Source organism: Excalfactoria chinensis, chromosome 1 (assembly GCF_039878825.1).
Source record: "Excalfactoria chinensis isolate bCotChi1 chromosome 1, bCotChi1.hap2, whole genome shotgun sequence".
Lineage (NCBI taxonomy): Eukaryota > Metazoa > Chordata > Aves > Galliformes > Phasianidae > Excalfactoria > Excalfactoria chinensis.
Window position 1 is genome coordinate 182,081,993 of NC_092825.1, and position 13,757 is coordinate 182,095,749.

General features: G+C 56.6%; 2 protein-coding genes and 1 long non-coding RNA gene across 5 annotated transcripts; 1 reads left to right on the forward strand and 2 right to left on the reverse strand.

Moving 5' to 3' along the window:
• Positions 1-202: 202 nt before the first annotated feature.
• LOC140263304 (uncharacterized) lies at positions 203-2,938 on the forward strand. The gene is made up of 3 exons (XR_011905894.1): positions 203-373; positions 876-1,029; positions 2,721-2,938. It is a non-coding gene; the product is annotated as an uncharacterized lncRNA (long non-coding RNA).
• Positions 2,939-4,625: 1,687 nt separating this feature from the next.
• On the reverse strand, positions 4,626-6,972 carry KCNE3 (potassium voltage-gated channel subfamily E regulatory subunit 3). Of its 3 annotated transcripts, none has more exons than XM_072327008.1 (2): positions 6,785-6,972; positions 4,626-5,334 (listed from the first exon to the last, which is right to left on the reverse strand). In XM_072327008.1, exon 2 carries the CDS (start codon positions 5,319-5,321, stop codon positions 5,037-5,039), a length of 285 nt encoding a protein of 94 aa, XP_072183109.1. In that variant the 5' UTR covers positions 5,322-5,334; positions 6,785-6,972; the 3' UTR covers positions 4,626-5,036. The 3 variants fall into 3 exon arrangements, with proteins under 3 accessions (XP_072183109.1, XP_072183108.1, XP_072183111.1); XM_072327007.1 differs by having other exon boundaries at positions 6,026-6,972; XM_072327010.1 differs by having other exon boundaries at positions 4,626-5,374; positions 6,026-6,972.
• Positions 6,973-7,105: 133 nt separating this feature from the next.
• Positions 7,106-11,764, reverse strand: LIPT2 (lipoyl(octanoyl) transferase 2). Its single transcript, XM_072327006.1, has 2 exons — positions 11,276-11,764; positions 7,106-7,686 (listed from the first exon to the last, which is right to left on the reverse strand). The coding sequence occupies exons 1-2, from the start codon at positions 11,733-11,735 to the stop codon at positions 7,454-7,456; spliced, it is 693 nt and encodes a 230-aa protein (XP_072183107.1). The 5' UTR covers positions 11,736-11,764; the 3' UTR covers positions 7,106-7,453.
• Positions 11,765-13,757: the final 1,993 nt, after the last annotated feature.

The window sequence follows — 13,757 nt, forward strand, 5'->3', positions numbered from 1 at the left end:
CTTAGATAAGAGAATTGCCAGTCCATCACTTTATCTCTGCTCCTCCCCGAAGAGCAGATAAAAGAGAAGATAAAAGCCTTCACCTGCTCTTTCTTTCATGGGAATGACTGCAGTGCAAAGGGATTGAAAGCTCTCCATGGGATCTTATAGTGCATCCCAAGTCAGAGTGTGATCTGCCTTCCCAGTGTGCACTTAGCTAGCTCCAAGGGAGAGCAGTAAAGAGGCAGTCATTGTGATGCTGATACTGGACCAAGGCATGTTTCTTCTCTCCCAGCAATCCACAGAGGACAGTGTGCTACATACAGAGCAGCATCAAACACTCCGGGGCCTAAAAACTGAGTAAAAATGCCCTACGGCCAGAGAGATATACAAGGTGAGTGATGGGACATGGCTTGCTGTAATGGAAGAGAATGGTGAGAGCCTGCAGGCAGACCGTAGTTGTGCTGGAAGGGATGACTTCATCCTTGCCAGAACGCATGTGTGCATATATATGGCTCTGTGTGCTGTGTTGCTCTGCTTTCAGAGACAGAACTGCTCCCTGTGTTGCTGCTTTGAAACTCACAGCACCCTTGTGTAGCATAACTGTGGAATGGTTGATAACTCCCCTTACCCTCCTCCTCCCCCCCCACCTCAGAATGAGCACTTCTGTTTTAATGTGGACAAAATAATGTAGGTTAATAGAGAACTTGTTAATTGCATTTAATTGCATTCACTTTCTGTTTGGGATTTGCATTTGTGCAGTGCAGGGAGGAAGAGAATTCCCCTTGTACAGCTGAATGCCCCAGGGCTGAGTTTGCAGCATCTCAGCCTTGTAACCCTTGAACAATGGTGTGCAGATCTTGCTCCTGTGCAATGCCCTCGATGTTTTCCTGCAGAAGAATGGCTGAGCTCACAACGATGTCACTGCACATCAGAAGGAAAAACCATCTGTATGGTTGTGATAACATCCCCAGGGACCTGGCACCACAGAGCAAAACCTCACCCGTGACAAACAGGATTAGCCCTGTGCCGGAGAGCCTCAGCACCAGGGTAGGCACAGTGTTTCCATGGCAATTTCATTGCACACACTTGGTTCCAGATACCCTGCACAAGGCTTGGGGCTCCCTCCCACTGCTTTCCCATTGGTTTCCAACCCCCCCCCCCCCCCCCCCCCAGTTCCTGCAGTGAGATGGGTCACGCAGGATGAACCCAGCTGCACTCTGCATGCCCTCGCTCTGCAGCACAGCTTTTGTTTTATTATTTATGGATCATGAACACGCTGTGCCTCTTGGGTTTACCCGGTGGGAGCACAGCAGCTCCCATTGCTTTATTTGCCTCTCTCAGAGTACCATATTTCCAGGCAGACATTGCAGCCTTAAAGCCAGGCTGTAACACCACCTGTGCCAGGGGATTGTGTGCTGCTTGGTGAGGTGCCTCTGGGAGCTGAATGCCACTTTTAAGCTGATAAAGCAGCCAAAAGGCAGGCAGAGCACAGAGAATGGGAACAGGGAGGACACAACAGGGGACAATTGATAACAGGAACTGGTGGCTGTCTTGGCTTGGTGCTTCATGTTAGCCCTGGGGAAGCCTGGCCCTGCACTCTCCTGCATGGACAGTGTGCTCTTTGGTTTGCTGAAGAGCTGAATGTCCTAAACAACCATAACTCAGAGCTGCTTGAAAACCCCAAAGCAAGAGCCAGGAGCTGCTCTTCTGCTTCTCGTTGCAAACCTGAAAGCACGCCACAGGTCCAGTTCTGCCCATGGGCACGTATCTGAGGCAGCACCCCTTGGGTGTTAGCAAGCACAGAGAAACTCAGGCTCATCACCTCCCCCCACCCTGATCTCTTGCCCTATCACATAAAGTGCATTTTACTCAGGCTCTGCAGACTCAGGTGCAGCAGAGGAGCACAGGGGCATGAAAGCCACAGCCAGCATCCCCACTCTTCCTGGTGCCTCCAGTTCTACACTGGGGGGGACTCTGTCTCAGCTCTCCACCTTCTTAGTATGCTTTCACTGCAGGAACTTCAGCACACAAGGGAAGCTGGCTTGGATCACCAGTCCCCTCATATATCAAAGTTTGTCCTTTCCAAGCCAGACCTGATTATTTTTAACCCTCCCTGCTAGTTATTAATAGCCCATATGCATGCTATGCTGAGAAGTTCCTTTGGTACCCGGATGGAGTCAAGCTGAACTGCCCTGACCTACGATCACAGCCCCAATGGTTGGTTTTACAATTGCACTTCTGATAAGTTGACTGCAGCTTATCACCAGCACGTGCCTACACCTGCATTGACCCCAGATCCTCAGCAGGAAGGGGAAAAGGCAAAAAGGAGCAGAGAAAGGGGAGACAGACCTGCAGGGTGTAAAGAGCTGGGGCTGCATCTCCCTTGCAATTGGTGATTCATAGAGAGGGTTCAATGTCACCCCCCAAATCTGGACTCTGCCTGCTGGGGCTCACCTGCTAATTAATAGGGCAGCTTTCAGTTTGGAATTGCCACATCTTTACCTAAAAGCACCTGACTGCTGCTAGGTGTGAGAGAGGCTGTGTCTGGGTGAGATGAGCTGTTATTCACCAGAAATGGATGTTTGGGGTCACTGAGGGCTTCTGAGCTGAAGGGAAAGCCCCATTCCCACAGTCACCCACAGCCACAGTACCTCACATCACCTCTTCTATCTTGCTCCAGAGGGAGGTGGGCAGTAGAAAGTAATTAACATCACTGCTTGAAACCACACTTTCTATAGGATTCTGCCTCCTGGAGCTTCAGCATCTGCCATGGATCACAGCGTGTTATGAGACAAGAGTGAGGCTCTGGAGAAGTTACCTGGGCAAAGCACAGGGGACCCCCATGCTGCATTGCAGAGGGAGCACATCAAGCGTCCAAGCTGCATTACCAAGGTCAGACTCAGCTTCCCATACACACAGCTTTGTCAAATCCTTTCCCAAGGCCCAGGCAAACTGGTTACAGCCGTTGTCTCACCTGTGATTCATTGCTGTGTGCTGAAAAAACAAACAAAATGACACAGCGACGACTGAATCAATCGGCCTCACGTGAGCTCTGTGTTTCCCTGGCTGCATTGTTTAAAATCCCAACGCAGCCAGCTGCAATGTGCACGCTTTGATTTAGAGATTCAGCCAAGGACGGTGCCGCTTTAGCTCTGTGCTCTTAAAACCCGAGATGGGCTGAGCACAAGGAGCAAGCCCCACTGGCTTCAATGAGGGGCAGCTCAGCAGCAGGATGAGACCTTAATTAGCCCCTGGTAGTAGAATCAAGCCCATTCTGGGGGTGCCCCCCCAAACATCGCCCGGAGCCCAGCACAGTGCAGTTGCATGAGGACACACATGGGGATATGACCATCTACCACCAGGTGGCACTGGAACCTTGTCACCCAGCGTGGTGGGGTCTGTCCCCCACGGTGGGGGCACCCGGGTTGCTCTGTTGCATGCAGGCTATGGGCCTTCACTTGAATTTAATGTCAGGGGCAGGTGGGTGAAGGAGCTGCCAATGGTGGGCAGTGACCTCTTGCATTGACCTCCTTTTTTCCTTGAATGATTTCAGATTTAGGGGAAAGCAGTGGGTTTTTCTTTTTTCAGTCCTTTCAACACATCCTGTGACACAGCTGTTCCCCTCTCCCTGCCCCCCAAAACTGTACACAGCAGCATAAGGGACTCTGGGGTCACCAGCTCTGCCCCAGTATATCCCAGAAGTGCCAACTGCCATCAGGATGGCCACATTTCCTGGGTTATGGGTGGGATGTTCACCATGTGGCACCCATCCCATCATGGGGAACCCCATCCAGCCCCAGCACAGGGGTTGCTCGGGATGCTAGAGGGGGATCAGTGCCATAGAAGGGGAGAAAACTGAAGCACAAACCCACTGAGGGAAGGAGGATGTTCTCTGGCTGTCCCTGCCCACTGTGCGTCCCCTGTTTTATTTGCAGAGAACGGCTTTGTTTGCTTTTCCCAACGTTGTAACTGCAGTGCAAACACAACAAACCCTCCTGAGCCCCCTCCCAGGGACTGTGCATGACAGTGGCATTTGAATCACTTGTCTGGCATAGAACCCACAGCTGATCCCAAAACAGGGACCCCCAGGGCTCCCCCCAGACCTCTATGTCACTTTCTATGGCCACAGCATGGCTGAAAGCAAGGGAAATCCTAAATCTGCTGGGTGAGTCACTGCCACCGTTGTGCCAAGGTTACCAGCCCTCCCCAGAATGCTCACGTCCCACGTTTTGGGTCAGGGCTTGGTGAATGCTCCACAGACAGCCATTGTGGCTGCAATTACAGATATTAATTATGCCATTGTGAGAAGATTAAGACATCGCAGAGACCACGATGGACATTGTGACCAGCTCACTGTGATGCCCCCAGCAGGCAGCCTGATCTCAAGGGCAGGAACAAGGTCATTCATCCTCCTGACCACTGACCACCCCATAACCAGACCCCAACCGAGCTGCTTTCATAGCAGGGACAAAGCCAAATAGCCCAGGAGGACCTGAGCACTTCCCCTTCCCATTTGGCAGCTGCGGTACAAAAGGGCAAAGCTACAGCTGGCAGCACCTTGCAGGAAGGAAGCAGGAAAATCTCTGCAGCCCCCGGGGTCCAGCCGTGTCCACCCAACACTGACAGCATGGAGATCCCAAGCCATGGAATGAGGCTATGAAACCCAAACTGTGGCTTTTTGGCCAGCCCGGAACCAGATGGAGAAGAAGCAGATGCAAGTCAAGAACCACCACCTCCTTTAATTCCCCACCAGTGAAGCGGGGCTCAGCCTGGCTCGGAAATCACAGCTTTTAGCCCCAGAAAAAACCCACACTAAGCAGTGCAGAGAGTGCTTCGGAGGTGATACTGGCTGGTCTGAGCAAGGAATTTTCCTCCTTTACAGCCCTTTGCCAGCCTCAGTAAGTCATGAGAACAGCAGGAAAGTAGACATCTCCACCACCCCCATATGCTGCAGTGGTTCCGTGGCACCAGGACCTGCCCGCAGGTGACACCGGTGCTCCTGCCCCACACCAGGGCTCAGCACCGCGGGGTTCTTTCTGCAGGAGGCACCGGGCTCAGATCATGGAGACCCTGTTCTTGATGTAGACGTGGTACGGATCGCTGCGCTTGTCCACCTTTCGGGATCGGGTGTAGCCCAGGATGAGGCTGCCCACAGTGGCAGCAAAGAGTGTCATGACGAAGAGGATGTACAGGTAGGCGTTGTCATCCCGGCCGGCGCGGGTGCTGGTGTTGTGTGGGGTGCTGGGGCGAAGGATGGCCCCGTGTAGGGTTTGGTTCAAGGCATCCAGCATGGCTTGAAGGCTGCGGTGCCACGGCTCCGTCCTGTTGTCCTCCTCCATCTCCTCACCAAGCCTGTGTGGGGTGGCAGCATCAGCCCCATGGACGGTGTGCCCTGGGGTGATGTTGGGGCTGAGGATGAGCCCCAAAAGGGTCTTCAAGGTATATAGGGCATGGTTTGATGGAAGAAAAAACCACAAATGCAGCCCCAACCCTGTTGGCAGAGTGCAGAGCCATGGCACCAGCCTTGCTGCTCCCTTCATTAAATCCCCCCCCACCTCCAAAATCCAATTAGGAGCATTGAATTCTTTTTGAATGAAGGCACTTTAAGAGAACCCGGATGAAACACTTGGTGTTCAGGCACAGATGACCGTCGGACATCCTCTGATGGACAGACAGACGGATGCAACCCCGCCAGGCACTTCCCATGCAGAAACAAGACCCCAGAGATCCCCCCCCCCCAGGCTCCCCATCCTGACAACATCAGCTCCAAATGACCCCACTCAGGTCAGTGTTACCCCGATGTCCCTTGGCCACCCGGGGGGGTCCCACCACACCCCAACTGATGGGCATCCTAAATAACAGCTCTAGAACTGAGTGTGCCACGCACAGACCCCACTCACCCCAAAGAGCCCTGGCAAGGGGGGCACCGACCTCACATGCCCCCACGGACCCCCTCCAAAAGCCCCACAGCAGGGTGCAGCACCCCACTTTATAGGGTGCAATTTGGGATAGGGGTAGGCAAGGGGAGGAAGGTTGCACTCACCGGGTGCCCTCGCTGCCTTCACGGCCGCTGGGTTGAGCTGGGACTGGAGCATCGCGGCCGCCAGCCGGGTTGGGAGTGCCTCAGCCTCCTCCCCTTCCCGGGGCAGAGCTACCTGCCAAAGCCACCCAGCCCCACTGGTGGTTACCAACGCGTCCCCAAAGCCTGCAGTCCCCGTTGTGTGACCTCCTCAGCCCGGATGCAGGAGGTTTTTATGGGGCTGTCCGGGTGGATCCTGCCTTTCCCTCCTTGCACGCTGCCGGTCATGCTTTCCTGTCCCTCCTCCGGATGTCCACGCTGTACCCAAGCCATGCAGTGGGCACTCAGCCTGCTGGGGACACACTTGTCCCCGGTGAGCAGTGCAATGGGATATTCCTTCCCATTGGGACCCTCCCTGCCCCACTGCAGCCCCAATAGTATCATTGTGTCACAGACCACCAGGGCTCTGGGATAGGTGCTGTGACCGGGACAGCAGTCTTGGAAGAGGGAATAATATCCACACCCTGCTGGCACCCCAGTCCCTTTCCTCACTCCTTCCCACTGGATCAGCATCATCTTGGTGGCTTTAGCCCCTCTTTAGTGGCTTTTAGTCTCTTGTTGGTGGCCTTCAGTGTGTTCCCCCCTGATCCCCCTGGTAGCCTTTAGATCCCCTTTGGTGGCCTTTAGCCTCTCTCTGGTGACTTTAGTCCCCCTTTGGTGGCCTTTTGCCCCTTTTTGGTAGCTTTTAGCCCCTCCGATGACTTTTAGTCCCCCCTTTGTTACCTTTTAGTCCCTCTTTAGTGGATTTGTATCACCTCGCTCTGCTGGTTTTTAGTCACTCTTTGGTGCCCTTCAGCCTCTCTGGTGGCCCTTGGTCCCCTCTTGGTGGCTTTTAGTGCCTCTTTGGTGGCCTCCTGTCCCACTCTGGTGGTTTCTGACTCCTCTTTGGTGGTCTTTAGTCCCCCTTTTTTGGCCTTTATTTCCCCTTTGCTGGCCTTTAGGTTCTCTGGTGGCCTTTAGTCCCTCTTAGCCCACTCACAGTTCCAGAGGAACCCAGGGGTCAATGACAGCATTCACAAAGCACACAGCAAAGCACCAGCAACCGACGTTCCCACCAACTCTCTTTATATAAAACCAACACTGATTTTTGCACAGCAGCAAGGAGATACGAGCACTTCACCGAGCAACACCTCTCCCTTTTGTTACCCCAGAGCATTCGCTCCAATGGCAGACTTTGTGAGGAGAGACGAGTTCAAACCACTTAAGTGCTCACTGAGGACATGACCTGAGCTCTGTGGGTCCAACCCCTGCTCCTAAATAAGGCTTGTTTTTTCCACAGCATCCCAGCAGCGAGACGTGGCGTGGTGAGGACGTGGCACTGGGGACCATCCCACACCATCTGTGTGTTCCAGCACCGGCGTGATGTGACTTTTACCATCATCCTGTACCTTCTCAGTCCCTGGGCTCCTCGGAAAACACCACAGTGCAGTCAAAGACCTCCTGGAAGGACTCAAGGAAAGGCTCAAGGATATCCTCGACGGTGACATGGCGACCCAATTCGCGGCTCAGTGAAGTGGCCGTCGTCCCCTCCAGCCCACAGGGCACGATGTGCTCGAACCAGGAGAGGTCAGTGCAGCAGTTCAGTGCCAGCCCGTGGGAGGTGATGTGGTTCCCACAGTGCACCCCTAAGGGATGAGGCACCCATCAGCACAACCCTCCCCAAGGCAGCACCTACCTGCCCATGTCATCCACCCCCAAGTGCTGCACCTCCCCTATGCATGTCCCCCTGCACACACTGTACCCATTGTGCATGGCCACCTCTGCATGCCCCATCCTGCTGCATACCCCATTCCATGCACACTGCAGCCTTGGGCATATCCCCTTTGTGCACATCCATAACCCTGTGTTGTTCCTCCTCCCTTGCACCATCCCTCAATGCATGACTCCCCCCCACCCCACCCCTGCACATACATCCCAATGCACAAAGCCCCATGCAAACTCCCCACTGCACATAATCCTGCACATCCCCTGGTGTATTCACCCCAATGTATGTCCCCCCCCCCATGCACACCCCCTCACTCAACTCATCCTCCAATGCAAACTTCTCCCATTGCATTCCCCTGCTCTAAGGGGAGCAGTTGCAAACACATCCTTTGCAACACCCCCCCCCAAACTCCATGCACATCCATCCCCCAGTGCACACCCCCCATGCGAGACCCCTGTGCACACACCCTTGTGCATCACCCTGCTTTGTGCACACACCCCTGTGTATACCCCTCCACACCATGCATGCACCCTCACTACACCCCCACATTTCACATGCACCTTTTGCAAACCCTCTGGCCCCAAAAACCCCATACTATGCATCCCCTCCCACTCTCTGCACACCTCCCAATGCATCCCCCCTTCCCACCATGCATGCACGCTCAGTGCACCCCCACGTTGCACACACACCCCTTGCAACCCCTCCACCTGCCCAAACCCCATGCACATCCATCCCCCGATGCACCCACCATGCAAACCTCTGCTGCAAACACCCCTATGCATCTCCATTCCCACCGTGCATATACACCCTCAGTGCACCCCCACGTTGCACACACACCCTTTACAACCCCCCCACACCCCAAAACCCAATGCATGTGCACTCACCAAGTGCAAAACCCCAGGTACACACACCCCTATGCATCTCTCCCCCTCACCATGCATGCACCGAGTGCACCCCCACATTGCACACACACCCTTTGCAACCCACCCACCTCCCCCTCCCCGTGCAAGACCCCTGGTGCACACACTGCTATGCATCCCCCCCACACCATGCATGCACCGAGTGCACCCCGACATTGCACAAACACCCTTTGCAACCCACCCACCTCCCCCAAACCCCGTGCACGTTCCCACCCCCCCGTGCAATGACCCCTGGTGCACACACTGCTATGCATCTCCCCCCCTCACCGTGCATGCACCCTCAGTGCACCCCCACATTGCACACACACCCTCTGCAGCCCACCCACCTCCCCATAACCCCGTGCATGTTTCCCCCCCCCCATGCAATGACCCCTGGTGCACACACTGCTATGCATTCCCCCCCTCACCATGCATGCACCCTCAGTGCACCCCCACATTGCACACACACCCTTTGCAACCCACCCACCTCCCCCTAACCCCGTGCACGTTCCCCCCCCCCGTGCAAAGACCCCTGGTGCACACACTGCTATGCATCCCCCCACACACCATGAATGCACCCTCAGTGCACCCCCACATTGCACACACACCCTTTGCAACCCACCCACCTCCCATCCCTGTGCAAAGACTCCTGGTGCACACACTGCTATGCATCCCCCCTCACCGTGCATGCACCGAGTGCACCCCCACATTGCACCCCCACCCTTTGCAACCGACCCACCTCCCCCCCCCCCCCCCCGTGCAAGACCCCTGGTGCACACACTGCTATGCATCCCCCCCCACACCATGCATGCACCGAGTGCACCCCCACATTGCACACACACCCTTTGCAACCCACCCACCTCCCATCCCCGTGCATGACCCCTGGTGCACACACTGCTATGCATTCCCCCCTTCACCATGCATGCACCCTCAGTGCACCCCCACATTGCACACACACCCTTTGCAACCCACCCACCTCCCCCTAACCCCGTGCACGTTCCCCCCCCCCCCGTGCAAGACCCCTGGTTGCACACACCCCTATGCATCCCCCCACACCATGCATGTTGTACCAAGTGCACCCCCACATTGCACACACACCCTTTGCAACCCACCCACCTCCCCCCCCCCCCGTGCAAGACCCCTGGTGCACACACTGCTATGCATCCCCCCACACCATGCATGCACCGAGTGCACCCCCACATTGCACACACAGCCTTTGCAACCCACCCACCTCCCCCCCCCGTGCAATGACCCCTGGTCCACACACTGCTATGCATCCCCCCACACCATGCATGCACCCAGTGCACCCCCACATTGCACACACACCCTTTGCAACCCACCCACCTCCCCCTAACCCCGTGCACGTTCCCACCCCCCCGTGCAATGACCCCTGGTGCACACACCCCTATGCATCCCCCCCACACCATGCATGTTGTACCAAGTGCACCCCCACATTGCACACACACCCTTTGCAACCCACCCACCTCCCCCCCCCCTGTGCAAGACCCCTGGTGCACACACTGCTATGCATCCCCCCACACCATGCATGCACCGAGTGCACCCCCACATTGCACACACAGCCTTTGCAACCCACCCACCTCCCCCCCCCGTGCAATGACCCCTGGTCCACACACTGCTATGCATCCCCCCACACCATGCATGCACCCAGTGCACCCCCACATTGCACACACACCCTTTGCAACCCACCCACCTCCCCCTAACCCCGTGCACGTTCCCACCCCCCCGTGCAATGACCCCTGGTGCACACACCCCTATGCATCCCCCCCACACCATGCATGTTGTACCAAGTGCACCCCCACATTGCACACACACCCTTTGCAACCCACCCACCTCCCCCCCCCCTGTGCAAGACCCCTGGTGCACACACTGCTATGCATCCCCCCACACCATGCATGCACCGAGTGCACCCCCACATTGCACACACAGCCTTTGCAACCCACCCACCTCCCCCCCCCGTGCAATGACCCCTGGTCCACACACTGCTATGCATCCCCCCACACCATGCATGCACCCAGTGCACCCCCACATTGCACACACACCCTTTGCAACCCACCCACCTCCCCCTAACCCCGTGCACGTTCCCACCCCCCCGTGCAATGACCCCTGGTGCACACACTGCTATGCATTCCCCCACACCATGCATGCACCGAGTGCACCCCCACAATGCACACACACCCTTTGCAACCCACCCAACTCCCATCCCCGTGCAATGACCCCTGGTGCACACACTGCTATGCATCTCCCCCCACACCATGCATGCACCGAGTGCACCCCGACATTGCACACACACCCTTTGCAACCCACCCACCTCCCCCTAACCCCATGCACGTTCCCCCCCCCCCCCCATGAAAGACTCCTGGTGCACACACTGCTATGCATTCCCCCCTCACCATGCATGCACCCTCAGTGCACCCCCACACTGCACACACACCCTTTGCAACCCACCCACCTCCCCCCCCCCCCGTGCAAAGACCCCTGGTGCACACACTGCTATACATCCCCCCACACCGAGTGCACCCCCACATTGCACACACACCCTCTGTAACCCCCCAAAGCCCCGTGCAGCCCCCCCCCCCTCCAATCGCTCACCGACGGCGCACACTTTGCCGTCCCCCACCCACACTCCGGTGTATGGCGGTGGTCGCCCGGCGGCGCTCATCGCCCCGACCCTCTTGCACAGCCGCACCGCCACGTCCTGCAGCCGCTCCACGTATCCCCGCAGCGGCATTCCCCTCGCTTTCAGGTCCAACACGGGGAAGGCCAACAGCTGCCCTGGCCCGTGGAACGTCACGCTGCCTCCCCTCCGTACCGCAGCCAACCCCGCACCCGCCGCCCGCAGCCTCTCCGCCTCCCGTTCAGTCGGGGCTCCTCGCAGCCCCCAAGCGTAGACGGGCCGTTCGGGTTCGCTCAGCACCACGCATTCGGATGGTGGACGAGGAGAAGGACCCCGAGCCGCTTTCGCAGCCGCCACGCAGCGCTGCTGAACCCGCAACGCTTCCTCGTAAGGCCGCAAACCCAACGAGACCGCCCGCACGGCCGGAACCGGCATGGCGGGGGGAGGAGGCGGGGCCTGTGGGTGGGGGGGGCGTGGCCTGAGGATGTGGGCGGGGCTTGGGGGAAGTGGGCGTGGTCTTGGTTCGGGGGCGTGGCCTGGGGGATGGGCTGCAATTGGGATGGATAGGGGAGGGGAAACGAGGGTTGGGGGTGTGATATGGAGGGCGGGGGTGTGGGGAGCAATGTATGTGAGTTAGGGGTAGGTGTGAGAAGAGGGGACTGGGAATAGGGCCTGGGGTTAGGATATAGGGTCCAGGTGGATGTAGGAAGGGGTCGGGGCTCTTAGAATGGAATATAGGGGAAGGAGGGGGTGGGTGTATGTGAGTAGGGGGCAGGTGTGGAGGTAGGTTATAGGGCTTGGTGTTAAGATATAGGGCACGGGTGTATATGTATGTAGGGGGAAGGAAACCAGGCCTAGGACTGGGATATAGGGGGCTGAAAACGAGTCCTAGGACAGGGATATAGGGGGCTGAAAACGAGTCCTAGGACAGGGATATAGGGGGCAGGAAACGAGTCCTAGGACTGGGATATAGGGGGCAGGAAACGAGTCCTAGGACTGGGATATAGGAGGCAGGGAAGGTGTATGTGCTTAGGGAACAGGCATGGGGACAGTTTATAGGGGCTGGCATTAGGATTTAGGACTCAGCTGTGGGGCCCAGGGGATGAGAGATGGGAAGCAAGGCCTAGGAAAGGTTTATTGGGGTCTGGGGGGGAAGTGTACATGGGGAGGGGGCAGGAATGAGGAGGGGAAATGGAGGCAAGGAATAGGATCTCAGGGGATGGATCCAGGTATATGTGAGGATATTGAATTAACTGAGATTAGAATACAGGGGATGTGGGTGATGGATCGGGAATGGAGGACAGGGGACTGAGGATAGAAAGTGGTACTTGGGAATGGATATAGGGGACAGGTGCGTTTGGGGAGGAGGCAGGGGTAGGTGATAAGGGACCCCTTATCACCCTATAGGTGATATGGGGAATAGGAGTGGAGACAGAATTGAGGATAGGGTATGAGGCCAGGGATTAGGATATAGGGACTGGGGCCCACGTATATGTGGGTGGGAAACAGGGGAATGAGGTTATGGAATTGGAGACAGAAAATGGATGGATGTGAGTAGGGGATGGGCACAGGGATAGGGGATAGGAGACTTGGAAAGGGGGAACAGGAGCTGGGCACAGATATGGGGATGGGGTCAAAGACAGGGAGCAGGGTGTGGGAATAGAATGGAGGAACAGGGCACAGGTATGGGTGGGTAAGGGAAAGTCACAGGGATAGGAGATCAGGAATAGGGGACAGTGATGGGACAGATATGGGGACAGGAGATGAAAGACAGAGGATAAAGCTTGGGAATGGGATATAGGGGATAGGAACCAGGTGGGTGTCGATGATGGCACCGGTACAGGGAGCAGGGGACCAGGAGCAGGAGACAGGAAGGGGTCGAGGGCCTGGGAGCAGGATATAGGGGACAGAAATAGGGGACAAAAGTCAAGGGTTAGGTGTATGTGGATAGGAGATGAGCTTGGGGGCAGGGGAAATGGGACCAGGGTTAAGGGATGGGGCCTATGCCGATGGGGATAGGGGACACATGTGGAGGATGGCAGTGGATGGCAATGAATATGTTGGGGATGTGGAACATGGCCTGAGACAAGATAGGGAATGGAGTCTGCAATGGGGTCAGGGGGTGAAGGACGGGAGGAGATAGAGAAATAGGCACAAGAGACAGGGGGCAAGCAGGAGGGGCAGGATTGGGAAGGGGATGAGGTCTTGGGAGCATAGGGTTGGGGTCTGGTTCTGGAGCTCACGGACAGACAGGGAGAGGGGCTGAGAATGAGGATGACTGGAAGAGTCCAAAAACAGGGGACAGCAGATAGGAGATAGGGGCAGGGCCTGGGGATGGGGGTTAAGTCATGGAGATGAGAGACTGGGGCATGGGGGTGGCTGATAGGGCCCAGGGCTCCAGGCTGGTGTCCCAAGGTCGCAGATCACACATGAGGTTATTGTACAAAAGCTCTCATA

Coding starts and splice junctions, on each gene's coding strand:
- KCNE3 (XM_072327010.1), bottom strand. CDS start 6,077: ATGCTCCAGTCCCAGCTCAACCCAGCGGCCGTGAAGGCAGCGAGGGCA. Junction 5,375..6,025: donor GAAGGCAGCGAGGGCACCCG/GTGAGTGCAACC, acceptor ACATCACCCCAG/GGCACACCGTCCATGGGGCT.
- LIPT2 (XM_072327006.1), bottom strand. CDS start 11,735: ATGCCGGTTCCGGCCGTGCGGGCGGTCTCGTTGGGTTTGCGGCCTTAC. Junction 7,687..11,275: donor CGGCAAAGTGTGCGCCGTCG/GTGAGCGATTGG, acceptor CTCATCCCTTAG/GGGTGCACTGTGGGAACCAC.